This window comes from Bos taurus, chromosome 13 (genome assembly GCF_002263795.3).
Source record: "Bos taurus isolate L1 Dominette 01449 registration number 42190680 breed Hereford chromosome 13, ARS-UCD2.0, whole genome shotgun sequence".
NCBI lineage: Eukaryota > Metazoa > Chordata > Mammalia > Artiodactyla > Bovidae > Bos > Bos taurus.
This window is the reverse complement of record NC_037340.1, coordinates 54,078,838-54,090,456: the sequence shown is the minus strand read 5'-3', so window position 1 is coordinate 54,090,456 and position 11,619 is coordinate 54,078,838. Positions and strand designations below refer to the sequence as shown.

Here is an 11,619-nt window from a genome sequence, read left to right as displayed (position 1 = left end):
GCTCTGTGACAATCTAGAAGGGTGGGATGTGGTGGGAGGTGAGAGGGAGGTTCAAGAGGGAGGGGATATATGCATACCTACAGCTGATTCACGTTGATGTGTGGCAGAAACCAACATAATAAACTGTAAAGCAATTATCCTCCAATTAAAAATTTAAAAAGTGTGATCGCTCTTCTGGGAAGGCTTCCCCATCATGTCCTCATGTCAGAGGTTCCATGTGGTAACTGCCCCTCAATGCCTTACCAGAGCCCCCAGAGGGGTAAGAAGCCCTGACCTGTGATCAGCTGCTTCTCTGAGAATTCCAGGGCCATGTGCTTCTGTGTGGTGAGCATGTGCCTGTGAACCCAGATGACAGGCACGCACAACTCACGCCTTCTAAAAGTATTTTCAACGTATTTCTTTCCGCTCCTGCAGATTTCCGATGCCTCCACTTTACTGGAGGCTGTGTGTCCTGGATTCCGACTTCCCCACCTCTCCCTGGGCAGGGGATGGAGGGGAAATGGTGCAAGTTCCTTGGAGCCTGGGAAATAGCCAGGATTGCCCCAGCAGAGGGCTGTGGGTGTGGGGAGAGGTGAATGGGTTTCTCTGGGTCCCGGGGAGCAGGCATCTCTCCAGAGTCTGTCTTTGGTCCAGTGTGGACATCTACCAAACATGCCATCTCCACAGAATTCTGAGGGGTCCCTGTCGGGCACCCCATGTGGCAGTTCAGGTCCCAGAAGACAGTCATGTCAGCCAGTGTGAGTTAGGATGTCTACTTGGTCCCTATGTGCCACTTCCAAGTCCCCGCGTGAGGGCCAGATATGTGTCTGTGAACCATAAGTTGCCCAGCAGGGCCCACAGAGCCACGGGGCACACACTGAGATTCCAGGACCACCCTGAGATTCCAGGACCACCCTCCCTGCCCGGCAAGACCCACAGCCATGGTGAGAAGGCAACTCAGACCCCACGCCGGCAACCTGAGAGCCTGGCCCGCAGGAAGACTCAGCCCTGGGGGAGCCAGGGCAGCCTCCTCCCTCCGCCTCCACCAACTCCTGGGTCTCCAGAGGTGAAAGTGGGCTTGTGTGCTGTTTCTGTGCCTCTTTCTTAAAATTGCCATTGTCACAAGAACGACTCACAGTTGTGATAATACTCAAGGTTGGGGTTTCCAGGAGGAGAGCTGGCTTTCTCACTGATGCACAGGCAGCGAGCAACCCCACAGCTGCAGGACACACTGGGACAGCGCAACCATTTCTTAAACACACAGGTTTTTTTTTAATTGTTCGTTTTTAAGTTCACTTTCACTACGTGGATGAGATGGGTGTGTATGACACTAGGGCTTCTGCTATGAGAGACCTGCCGTGGCTCAGAGAAATCCCACCCTCGGTCCTCTTTCCGCTCCCCTTTCTGAGTCCACAGAAGCCGCCTGTGGGCACTGGTGGGTCCCAACCTGGCGGGTTCCAATCCTGCTTGTCACTCCCTCCAGGGCTGTCTTGGTGGGGACAGAGGGGTGAGCACAGGTCCCAACTTTCCTAAAGCCCACTGCAGAAGTCACTACCTGCCTGTGCTCTCTGGCTTGGCTCTGGGAGGCCACCAGCGGTGACACTGTAGGTTTCTGTGGAATGGAAGCCAGGGGCACTGAGGGCTGCCATCTGGTCTCTGTGGCACTGGCTCTGGGCCCTTCCTGTGAGAAACCCCTCACACTTTCCACCAAGTGGCTGGCCAGCAGGGACGTGGCCCTCAAGCATTCAACCATGGGGCTGGGGCTGCGTGGAGAAAGGGAGGCTGCTGCCATGTCATCAAAGGCCAGCACCGGGGGGTCTGGAGTTCTCCCCAGGCTGAGGGAGGGGGAGGAACCCAGCCAAGGAGGGTCTTGGCAGGAGAGGCCTAGAGTCAGGCCTCCAATCTGCAGGCTAGCCAGAGGGTGCCATCAGCCAGAAATGGAAGGATGGGGTAGGTGGGGAGGCAGCTTGAGGAACCCTGACCCTTACCCTCCAACATCTGAACTTTCAGGCACTGGTCCTCTATCCCCTAATATCTACTTAGGGCTCCCAGAGGGGCAATTGGGGTTGCCACCCTCCCACACCTGGCCACATGAAAGCTCTGTGGCTGGAAACAGATAGGGGCATCTTTTAAACAAAGAAGAGGGCACACAGGAAGGAGCCAGGACTCTAAAGGGCTCTACAGACAGGTCTTCCAAGGCTGCCTACAAAGCCTGGAGAAGGAGAGGAGGGACAGTGGGAGGCCGGCTGTCCCAACAGAGATGCTGTGCCAGAGAGAAGAAGGCCCTTCTGGGAGGAGGGGCTGGCAGGGGTGGCCATGCTGCTCACAGCCCTCTAGACCACAGCAGTTTGCTCACGATCCCGGTGGAGATGGCCCACTCTCCTAAAGACTCTGGCCAAACCACACCCCGTGACCTCTCCAGCCAAGCGCAATGACTGAAGGCTCCCAGGACAGCCAAGGGTGCCAAGCTCAGGCAAAGGGGTCTCTGGGGACCCCTGTGCCACCACATTACAGCACCCTGCAGCTCCTACCCACCAGTTCCAGAAAGCACTGCCGCACACGCAGCTCCCAAGGCTGGCCAGTGACTGGATACCTGCCCCTCACTGCCCAGAGTCCTTCTCCGTTCAAGTCTTTCTTCATCTGCCCCCTCCTGTGTGCCCAGCCCCTCTTCCAGGGGAGGACGTGCAGGTGGTGGTGCCTCTACGTGCTGGCAGAGCTGGCTCAGAGGACGTGCCCTAAGTGACAAGGTGCTCATAAGGACCCGAGTGTTCCTGTCACCATCACTGGCTTTATTGAGGTCGCCACCACGTCTGCTAAGAGGTTTGCCAAGAGGGGACCCAGCCACCGCCCAGCTTGGGCCTGAACTGAGGGACCGTGTGCCACTCCCTGGGGGCTCCTCCAGAGAGAGCCTGTGGTCAAAGCCTTGCCACAAGGACCAGACAGCTTGGAGTGCGGAAAGAGAAGCTGAAGCTGGGAGGGCAGGAGAGGAGGGAGGAGCGGGAGCAAAAGTTGCATCTAGACAAAGTCGAACAAAACAAAACTGAAACCCAGATGTGTTCCTGTCTCATCTCGGGATCCAGGCGTTGCGGAGTCCAGAAGGCCCCTTAGCCGGACATCTCCTCGCGCTGCTCCTTGTTCCTGCGCACCTCGGCCGCGTGCAGCTCCTGCCAGGACAGGCGGAGTGGGCGGGGCCCTGCAGCCGGGAGGGACTGGGTCCTGCCCCTCCCAGTCCTCCTGGGCTCTGCGTGTACTGCCCTCGCCCCCGCTCCCGGCTTGGGGACCCTAGGGTCTTTTCCTCCCTAGATTGGTTCGGTTCGAGGTGCTGCAGATGCGACCAATGAGGACACGCTTAGCGACCAGGAGCAACAGAGGGCAGGGAGAGGCCTGAGAAACCGACTGAAAGTGTGGCTGGCCCTCAGTGAGTCTGGGGTTGTGTCCAGACCAGAGCGTTGTGGCTCAAGGGATTTCCCGGGTGTGCAGGCTGCGGGCCTCCCTGGCACTAACCCAGTCCCACTCGCAGGGAGGGGGCTCCGGCCGGGGCAGGAGTTCCCCTCACCCTAGCCGGCTACAGCAGGACAGGGAGTCATGGGGAGGCCGGACTGTGGGAGTGCTAGTGGTGCAGTGGGCAGGCACCGCCGAAAGAAACATCTGGGGACCCCAGCTTCGGGCCCCGCCCCCTGCTCGGATCCACCCGCCTTTGGCCCCGCCCCCTGCTCGGGCCTGGCCCGCGCGCGCACCTTCTCGCGCAGCCGCTCACGCAGCGCCGCCAGGTGCGCCTCGCGAATCTCCTTGCTGAGCTCCATCTTGTAGTTGAGCTTCTCCTCGGCCAGACGGCTGAAGTTGTTGTTCTCCTCCAGCGCCTTGTGCAACACCTCGCGTTCGTGCTCGCGCCGCTCCGCCAGCTGCTTCAGCACCTGCGCCTCCTGCGTCTGCGCGGCAAGGAGGTGGTGGTGCCGGGCAGGCGAGCGTGAGGGGCGGCCGGGCCCACCCCTCCAGGCATACCCCCCAGCTCTCCGCGCTGCTGTCAGGGACCCGCCGCTCAGCCCGAGCCCACCGGACTCGTCCTCGGTGAGAGCTCAGGCCTACACTGTCCTGCCGTAGGCTAGGGTGACCATCTCATCCCCAGACAAGCCCTTCCTGTCCACCCTCGGCCGCAGAGCTGCCCCTTCCCCGCTGGACTCCGGGCGCCCCCTCTCCATCCCACTCCAGAGTCCGGGCTGCCCTAAAGAATATTGGAGGAGCGGAAGAAGCTCTAAGTTTGTGGGCTGTTACTGAGCTTTCCCTTGTCTCTTCTTCAAAGGTCTGCCCGCTGAGCACAAAGTAGGTGCTTAATACACACCAGGTTCTGAGCTCCCTGAGGGGCTGGGGGCGGTGGAGGGCCCCTCAGGGCCGCTGGGGAAGGGAAGAGTCAGAATGAGAAGAGTGGCGCTGCTGGCGGTCCCAAGGGGAGACCCAAGAGCCCCAGAGGTAACAGCCTCCCTCAGCCTCCTTCAGAAGGCTGCCGGGCGCCACCCAGGAGCTGGTCACTATTGGGTAACACTGAGAAGCCTGGGCCTCTAGGTCTCACCAGCCCTGCTGTAAGGGGGTGGATAGAGCTGCTGCCCCTGCCCAGCAGGCTTGAGCATCAGGACAGCACTCCTGACAGCATAGGGTTTTCTGTGTGTTTCAGTCTGAGACAGTCTGGTGTGAGAAGGGGAGGAGGGGCCTGCTTCTACCAGGGGCACCCTGAGCTCCCCTGCTCAGGAGTCTGCCTACCCAGGCTCCTCTCCCAGCACCCTGCCTGGGGCTACCTCCTGATCTTCCCATCTGGCCAGTATGGCCGAGGGCACCCCTCCCAACAATGACACCCCTCTTCCAGTGGCTGCCACCCAGGAATCCTTCCTCCCTCCCCCGTTTCATTCTGATGGCTCAGAGGGTAGTCCAGGGATATGAGACTCTCTCTGCTACAGGCCCAAAGCCCAGCAGATGCTTGGAGAACCCTGCTCCTTGGGGACTCTGTCTGTGGCTACAAGTCCCCCTGACCATCTTCATCAGGACCCAGAGGGGCGGCTCCTGACCTTCCTCCGCTCCTCAGCTGCCTCCAGCCGCTTCTGCAGCTCTTCCAGGGAGGTGTCCTTCCTCTTGGGGGGGGAGGAGAGCATGGGACTCTCCGGGGACAGGTCGGAAGGGGACTTGAGGATGACCTCAAAGCTCTGGCCGGAGGCCCTCTTGTCCAGCTGTTTCACCTCCATGTCTGCAGGGCAAGAGCAGGTGGGGGCTTCAGGAGGGCTGGGCGAGGAGCGGGGAGGCTGAGCACACATCCAAGTCAAGAGCTGAGAGAAGGGGTGAGGCTTCTCATGTGGGACTCCAGGACAGGGCCCCCAGGACCGGCCCCTCCCCCAGGGACCCTTCTCCAGAAGCCAATCAACCAGCAGGGTTCACAGATGCCATGGGAGGGGGGCAGTGAGGTCAGGTGGCAGCAGGCAGTGGGAGGTCAAGGGCCAGGCACTCACCCCCATACTGGTAGACGGTGTTGGGGTGCGGCTGTGAGTAGAAGCAGGAGCAGATGAGCGACAGCACCGACAGTTCCTTCATCTTCTCCTTGTATGCTGTGGGCATGAGGCCAGGCTGAGCGAGCGCAGCCCATCGCTTCTCTGGCCCCACCTCCCTGGCAGCCCAGGCCCCCCCCCCGCCCCCCCCGCTCTGCCCCCATCACTCCCTTAAGGTGCCTCTCTGGGAACACATGGATCATGCTCTTTTGTGTCCCACATCTCTGACTGTGCATCCCTTCCTCCCTCCTGGATGTTAGTTGTCTTCCCCTGGGCACGCCTCCTTGTGGGTGCCCTGCATTGTTCTGTCTCTGAGTCCCTGCACCTCAACCCCCATGTCTTTGTCTCCCTCTCCCTCCTTTTCTCTTTTTTGGCATTTCTGTCTGTCTCCCCTGCCTCTATCTATCTGTGTCTCTGCTTCCTTTTGTCTTTTTGGCTCTCCATCTGTCCCCACCTCTCGCTGTATCTTTGCATCTCGCTGATTCTTTGTCACTGTGTATCTTCCTGACTCTCACCTCCCTCTGCCCCTCCCTGGACTTCTTCCTTCCTCACCTTTCCCTCTCATGAATACTTGCCCAGTTGGTAGAGAGGTTGACCACCACACTCATGACTGGGCCAGCACAGATGTAGAGCTTCTGCAGGCAGCATTTTCTTGGGCTGTACACTTAGGTGAGGCCCTTAGACCCTCTTGTCCCCGCACCTGCCATGTAGTGCTGCCACCCTGGGATGAAACCTGGTTCTCACTAGACACACACCGGTGCCTCTCAAAGCCAGAGTGAAGGGAGCTGTCCGTTCAGCACCACACCCCTCCCTCTACCCTTGCAGGGCGAGTGCCCCCAGCCAATATCCACAGTACCCAACCAGAAAAGGAGGTAAGCCTGCTCAGGCCCTGGGCCCTGTCAGAGAAGGGGAGATGACCGCTCTCAGAGTGAAAATAACTGGGCTGTTCGTGGTCTCTTCACACAAACCAGGCCCCAAAGTAGACACATGGGTTTGATGCCTCACCCACTGGTTCTCAACAATCCTGTAAGCCATACTGTCACCCCGCCCCCATTCAATCAAAAGTGGGCCCAGATAGCTGGGGTGATTTGTTCAGAGCTTCTCCATGTCAACCCAGGTAGTGTGTGTTCTTTCCAACCCCATACTAGGTCCCAAAGACTAGGGGCCTCAGACCCCCAGACCTTCCTCCCTGGCTGGAGAAGCTATTAGGGGTCTCCAAAGAGACATTCCAAGGAGAAGGACTCTGGCTCTCAAGAGAGAGAGAGCATGCATTGCTACCCACAGCAGCCTTCCATGTGGCAAACAGTTTGGACAGAAAACTTTCTGATCAAATTTCATACAAGATAGTGTTTTAAAATTGAATTAACATAAAATTGGGGAAAGTGTTGGAATAGAAATAGGACTCAGGACAGGAGTGACCAGCCCCTGTCTCAGGTAACAGTATGCTGTGAGCAGGGTCTTCCACCAGCCAGTGCACAGAATGATGGTATTGGATCGAAACATCCTGATGACCCAGACCCTTCTGGAGAGAGCCCAAGGAGCCTTGAAAGGAGCACAAAGGAATCCTGGGCAAGCAGCAGGGAGGGCCTTTGGGGGTCTCAGAGGGGAAACGGCAGAGACACGTGACTTGGTCATTGGCTCAGGAGGCTGAGAAGGATGGCCAGGTAGAGGCAGGTCTCAAAGGTGATTTTGGCCTGACTTATCAATTTTGCTTTTTCAGAAACAGAATCTAGTTGTCTATTACTTATGTCATTAAAAAGTTAACTTTAGGACTTCCCTGGTGGTACAGTGAATAAGAATCTGCCTGCCAGTCCGGGGGGATGCTGGTTTGATCCCTGGTCTGGGATGAGTCCACATGCCTCAGAACAACTAAGCCTGTGCGCCTTGAGCCTATGCTCTGCAACAAGAGAAGCCACCACAGTGAGAAGTCTGTGCACTGCAGCTAGAGAGTAGCCCCCACCCGCTGCAACTAGAGAAAGCCTGCACACAGCAACAGAGACCCAGAAAGCCATAAATAAATAAAAAGTTGAAAAGTAACAGCCCAGTGGAAGGGATGCTCCCCAAGAGAGGACTTGTGTGTCTGGCTGCTGGTGGTGGGAGGGACTGCATGGCAGTTGGGGAACGAGTAAATTGGAGAGAACACCAGTGGGGGAAGCTTGCACCCAGGCTGGAGATCAAGACTGAGCCTAGTCATGTGCAAGATGGGAGAGAGGCTTCAAGTTCCTCTCATTACAGAGGGGAGAGTGGACGGAGGGCCAGGCCTCTCCACAGATGTAGCTCCAACCAGGAAACCCCTGCAGCAGGAACACTCTTCCTTTTCTCTCTTCATAAGACCCTCTCTTCCTTCCCTATCATTGACTTCAGAAGGTCATTTAAAAAGTCTCTACTATGAACTGGATTGCTTTCAGCCACCCCCTGACCCATATTAAATGTTAAACATGCAAAAATGCATATTAGCCTTTTGGATGATGATATCCCAGACAAGCAAGAGTTAGAAGGCACTGGGTCAGCGTATAGCAGCAGCGTGATAACAGTAATAGTCGTCCAAGGGGCCTGGGGTGGGCATGCCACACCCTTCCTCCCAACTGACTCTCAAGACCAGCCACCACAGGCAGACACCCTCATCAACCTCATTTCTACAGAGGTGAAGAAGGCTCAGAGAGGGCAAGTGGCCCTCCCAGAGTCACACAGCATGCCAAGATGGGAGCTTGTCAGGAGCCCAGGCCTCTGAACTTTCCTCTTGGGAGCCTCATGGAGGGGTGGGAAGGTCTTCCAGAACTAGGAGGGAAGTGAGCCCATCATAGATTCTCACTCACCCCTAGAAGGGCCTTGGAGGCTGCTGCTTGCTGCCTCTTGACAGATGGAGCTTGTTGCCACTCAGACTGTCCCTCTCTTGCTAGTCAGAGTCGGGAGCCCAACATGGCAGGTTGTACCCAGTCTGTCCCTCTCTCACTAGTCAGAGTCGGGAGTCCAACATGGCAGGAATTGCCAGCAGCATTCACCTTTTCCTGGGAAATGTGGCTACAACCGTCACATTGCCTGGCATGGACTGGGCACTCACCTCCTGGCAGGCCCAAGCCCAAGCACTGTTTCCCAAAATAGCTCATTCAACCCTTAGAACAAGCCTAGGGGAGGTGCTGGCACTATTACTGCCAGCCAGATGGGGAAATTGAGCCTCTGAAAGGCTAGGTAGCAGGTGCAAATCCTCATAGCTTGCCAGAGTTGCATAAGGGGATGAATATGAACAAGTCTGCAAATGTGCCTGAAGAGCTGAGCACTAGGGAAGGACACCAAGAGGTGGTGTCCTCAGAGTGCAGCCTCCAGGAAGCGCAGCCCAGGGTGGAGGTGACCCTGGAAGGCCACTGAGGCATGGAAGCCTGCTCCAGTCAGAGATATGTTTTCAGAAGGACTCCATAGCTGGTTCACTTTGGCCACAGTTATTGGTAGTGTCATGTAGCCACTTCTGGGCCAGACCTCCCTCCTACCAAATTTTGCTGGGAGAAGCTGTGGTGAGCACAGGCACCTGTACATGTGCCCACACTCTACAGAGGGCAGCACTGATGACAGAACAGGAAAGGCTCGGCCCCATGTGACGTCAGCCAGGGCACTTCTCAAGTGGGCACTGCACCACATCTTTGAAGTCATGGCCAAGCTGGACAAAACTGACCAATTGTACCCATGGTCTCCTTCTGGACACCAGTGGTAACTTGGACACCCAGAAAAATCCTGAGAACGAGTGTGAGTGAGCAGTGCCCCAAAGACTGGCCAAGAAGAGGGTGTGGTGCCATAGGGTCTGAGGTTGGAGGATCTGGACCCAGCCCTGATGGCCATCGAGGGTAAGGCTTCCTCTTCGTCCCTCCCCACCTAACCTAACTCTGCTCAAGTCCGAAGGATGAGAAGGAGGCCTGTTGAGCAGTGTTTTTACCAACAGGGTGAAAAGCTGATAAATGCTCCCTAGGAGTGGTTGCCCATGTCCCCCAGCTCAGCACAGGCGGTGAATGAGGCCACTCAGCTCCACCCCAGGGTGGGACTGGGGCAGCACTGGCCACCTTCATTTGCCCAGTGTCTCTGGGGATGACAGGGAGAGGGCAGGGGGTGGATGAAGTCCAGATGGACAAGACCCCCCCAAGAAGGTTGGGGAGGGGTGTAGTTAATGACGCCCGTGGTCTCTTCCCACGCTCCTGCAGAAGTCACCAGGGGCCAGAACCACCCGCCCTCAGGGGCGGGGTCAGCGCGGTGCACACGTGGGTGGGCGGAGCTCTGGCGCTTCCGGCCTAAGCGGGTGCTCCCGAGAGTCTAGTTAGCTGGGGAGGGGGGATTGAAGAGACTGGTGCCCAGGGGAGAGGGAAGAATGGGCAGGGTGACCGGGTGGAAGTGGGAGCCACTCCACCCAGCCATCTCCGGCACCGAGTGCAAAGATGAAACTGGTTTTGGGGAGACTAGACTGGGCAGAGCGTTTCTAGGGAACGTGACCCTCGCGTCCTTGCGCCGGGGGTTGCCGGGCAGCACCCTCGCGTCCAGTATTTGCCACGCGTTTCCCGCCTTGTCCAGTGCCCGCTCCTCCGCGAGATCCTCGGGCCTGCTGCGGGCGGGGGAGGAGGGGGGTCGTTGCCCTTGAGGGCGGTGGGTCTGCAGCTGGGGGGGGCGGGGCGGCAGGGAAGGGAAGGAGGGGCAGACTCCCATCCTCACCGGAACCCGCAGTATAAAGGGCGGTGGCTTTTTCGACCGGGGTGGGTGGCACCTTGTCACAGAGGGTGGTCTCGAACCCTCAGCGGCGAGGGGAGGGGGCAGCGAGGCGAAATGCGGGCGCGGCTTTGCTCAGGTTTCCTTCCCCCGTCTTCTCGCAGCGTCCCCTCCAGTCCCCCGGCCGCTCCGTTGGCGCAGGGAGGGTCCAGGCCGCGCCGGCCCCGGGCTGGGACTCCTGCAAAGGGTCCTGTGCTCCTCCCTCCGACCCCCGTGAAGGCGTAGTTCCACCAGGGTCTGCGGTCGCCGGACGCCTCCCAAGACCATGCCTGCACCCCTCGAGCGCGCCCACCCAGATTCTCGGAGCCACCCTGTGGTACGGCAGTCGCGCCCGGCCTGGCACAGCGGCGCACGAAGGGGCAACGGAACCCCCAGGCCGACGCCCCCACCCCGAGCGTGGTCCCTACCCCGCGGCCCAAGCCCGCTAGGCTGGCACCGCAATCCCTGCCCTATGGGCATCGGGTCTCCCCATCCCCTGGTCCCCAACCCTGTCTCCTGCAGGTTCCACCCGGAGCTTGCCCGCTCCCTTTCAGGGCGCAGGGTCCGAGATGGGAAAATACTCCACATCCCGCCCAGCAGTAGGCGAGGCCAGACAATAGTCTGTGCTCAGACCTGCTGCCCCAGGACGCCGGAGTCCCGGGTGCCTACCGGAGATGGTGCTGGCCATGGTGCTGGCGGCGGCGGGGTTGCGGGAGGCGGGAGAGGCGCGGGCGGCGGCTGGAGCTGCAGTCGGCGAATGCTGCAGTGTCGAGGAGGGGAGGGAGCTAGGGAGGGCGGGAGGCGGGAGCGCAGGGCAGAGGGAGGGAGAGAGAAAGAAAGAGAGAGGGAGAGAGAGAGAAAGCGCCCGGCTGTGGCTTGGGCTGCAGCCGTCGGAGGGAGGGGGTGATGGGAGGGGACAATGGGAGGGGCTGAGATCTGCCTGGGATGCAGAGCCCTGCGCTGCAGCCAGAGGCCCATCCTCCCACCGCTCACTGTTAGGACCCGCTGCCCCAACTTGGCTTTGTACACTTTCAGGGGGCTGGTGGAGACAGCACTCAATTCCCCAGGGGCTGTGCAGGAGGAGGGGGCAGGCCTCAACGTCAGGGTGGGGTTGCAGAGCTCTTCTGAGGCCAGTGAAGGCTGGGAGGTGCCTTTTTTGTGCCCAGGCTTGTGCTGAGGGAAAGCAAATCATGGATGGTGTGGGTGGGGGCTGGTCTGGAAGGCCTCCAGGGGCCTCCCAGAGGATGAGCAACTCGAGGCAGAGAAGAGGGTAAATCAACGTGCAAAGGCCTAGAACAAAGCTTTGGAGGAAGACAGAGACAGGATCTAATACCCACTCTGACATCTATTTGCTGTGTGATTGAAGGCAAGTTTCTGACCTCTCTGGGCC

General features: G+C 58.8%; 1 protein-coding gene across 2 annotated transcripts; it reads right to left on the bottom strand.

Annotated features, from left to right (window-relative positions):
* Window positions 1-1,227: 1,227 nt before the first annotated feature.
* Window positions 1,228-10,979, bottom strand: STMN3 (stathmin 3). Of its 2 annotated transcripts, none has more exon segments than NM_001083666.1 (5): window positions 1,228-3,143; window positions 3,717-3,908; window positions 5,037-5,212; window positions 5,472-5,567; window positions 10,899-10,979. In NM_001083666.1, coding segments are annotated over 5 exon segments (543 nt in total). In that variant the 5' UTR covers window positions 10,918-10,979; the 3' UTR covers window positions 1,228-3,083.
* Between the last annotated feature and the right edge of the window lie 640 nt (window positions 10,980-11,619).

What these genes read in the sequence shown, in the direction of transcription:
- STMN3 (XM_025000494.2), bottom strand. Translation starts at nt 6,155, where the DNA reads ATGCTGCCTGCAGAAGCTCTACATCTGTGCTGGCCCAGTCATGAGTGT. An exon ending in TCAACCTCTCTACCAACTGG is followed by an intron (nt 5,568 to 6,082) that starts GCAAGTATTCAT and finishes TCATGCCCACAG; the next exon opens with CATACAAGGAGAAGATGAAG. An exon ending in GTGAGCGGCTGCGCGAGAAG is followed by an intron (nt 3,144 to 3,716) that starts GTGCGCGCGCGG and finishes CTGTCCTGGCAG; the next exon opens with GAGCTGCACGCGGCCGAGGT.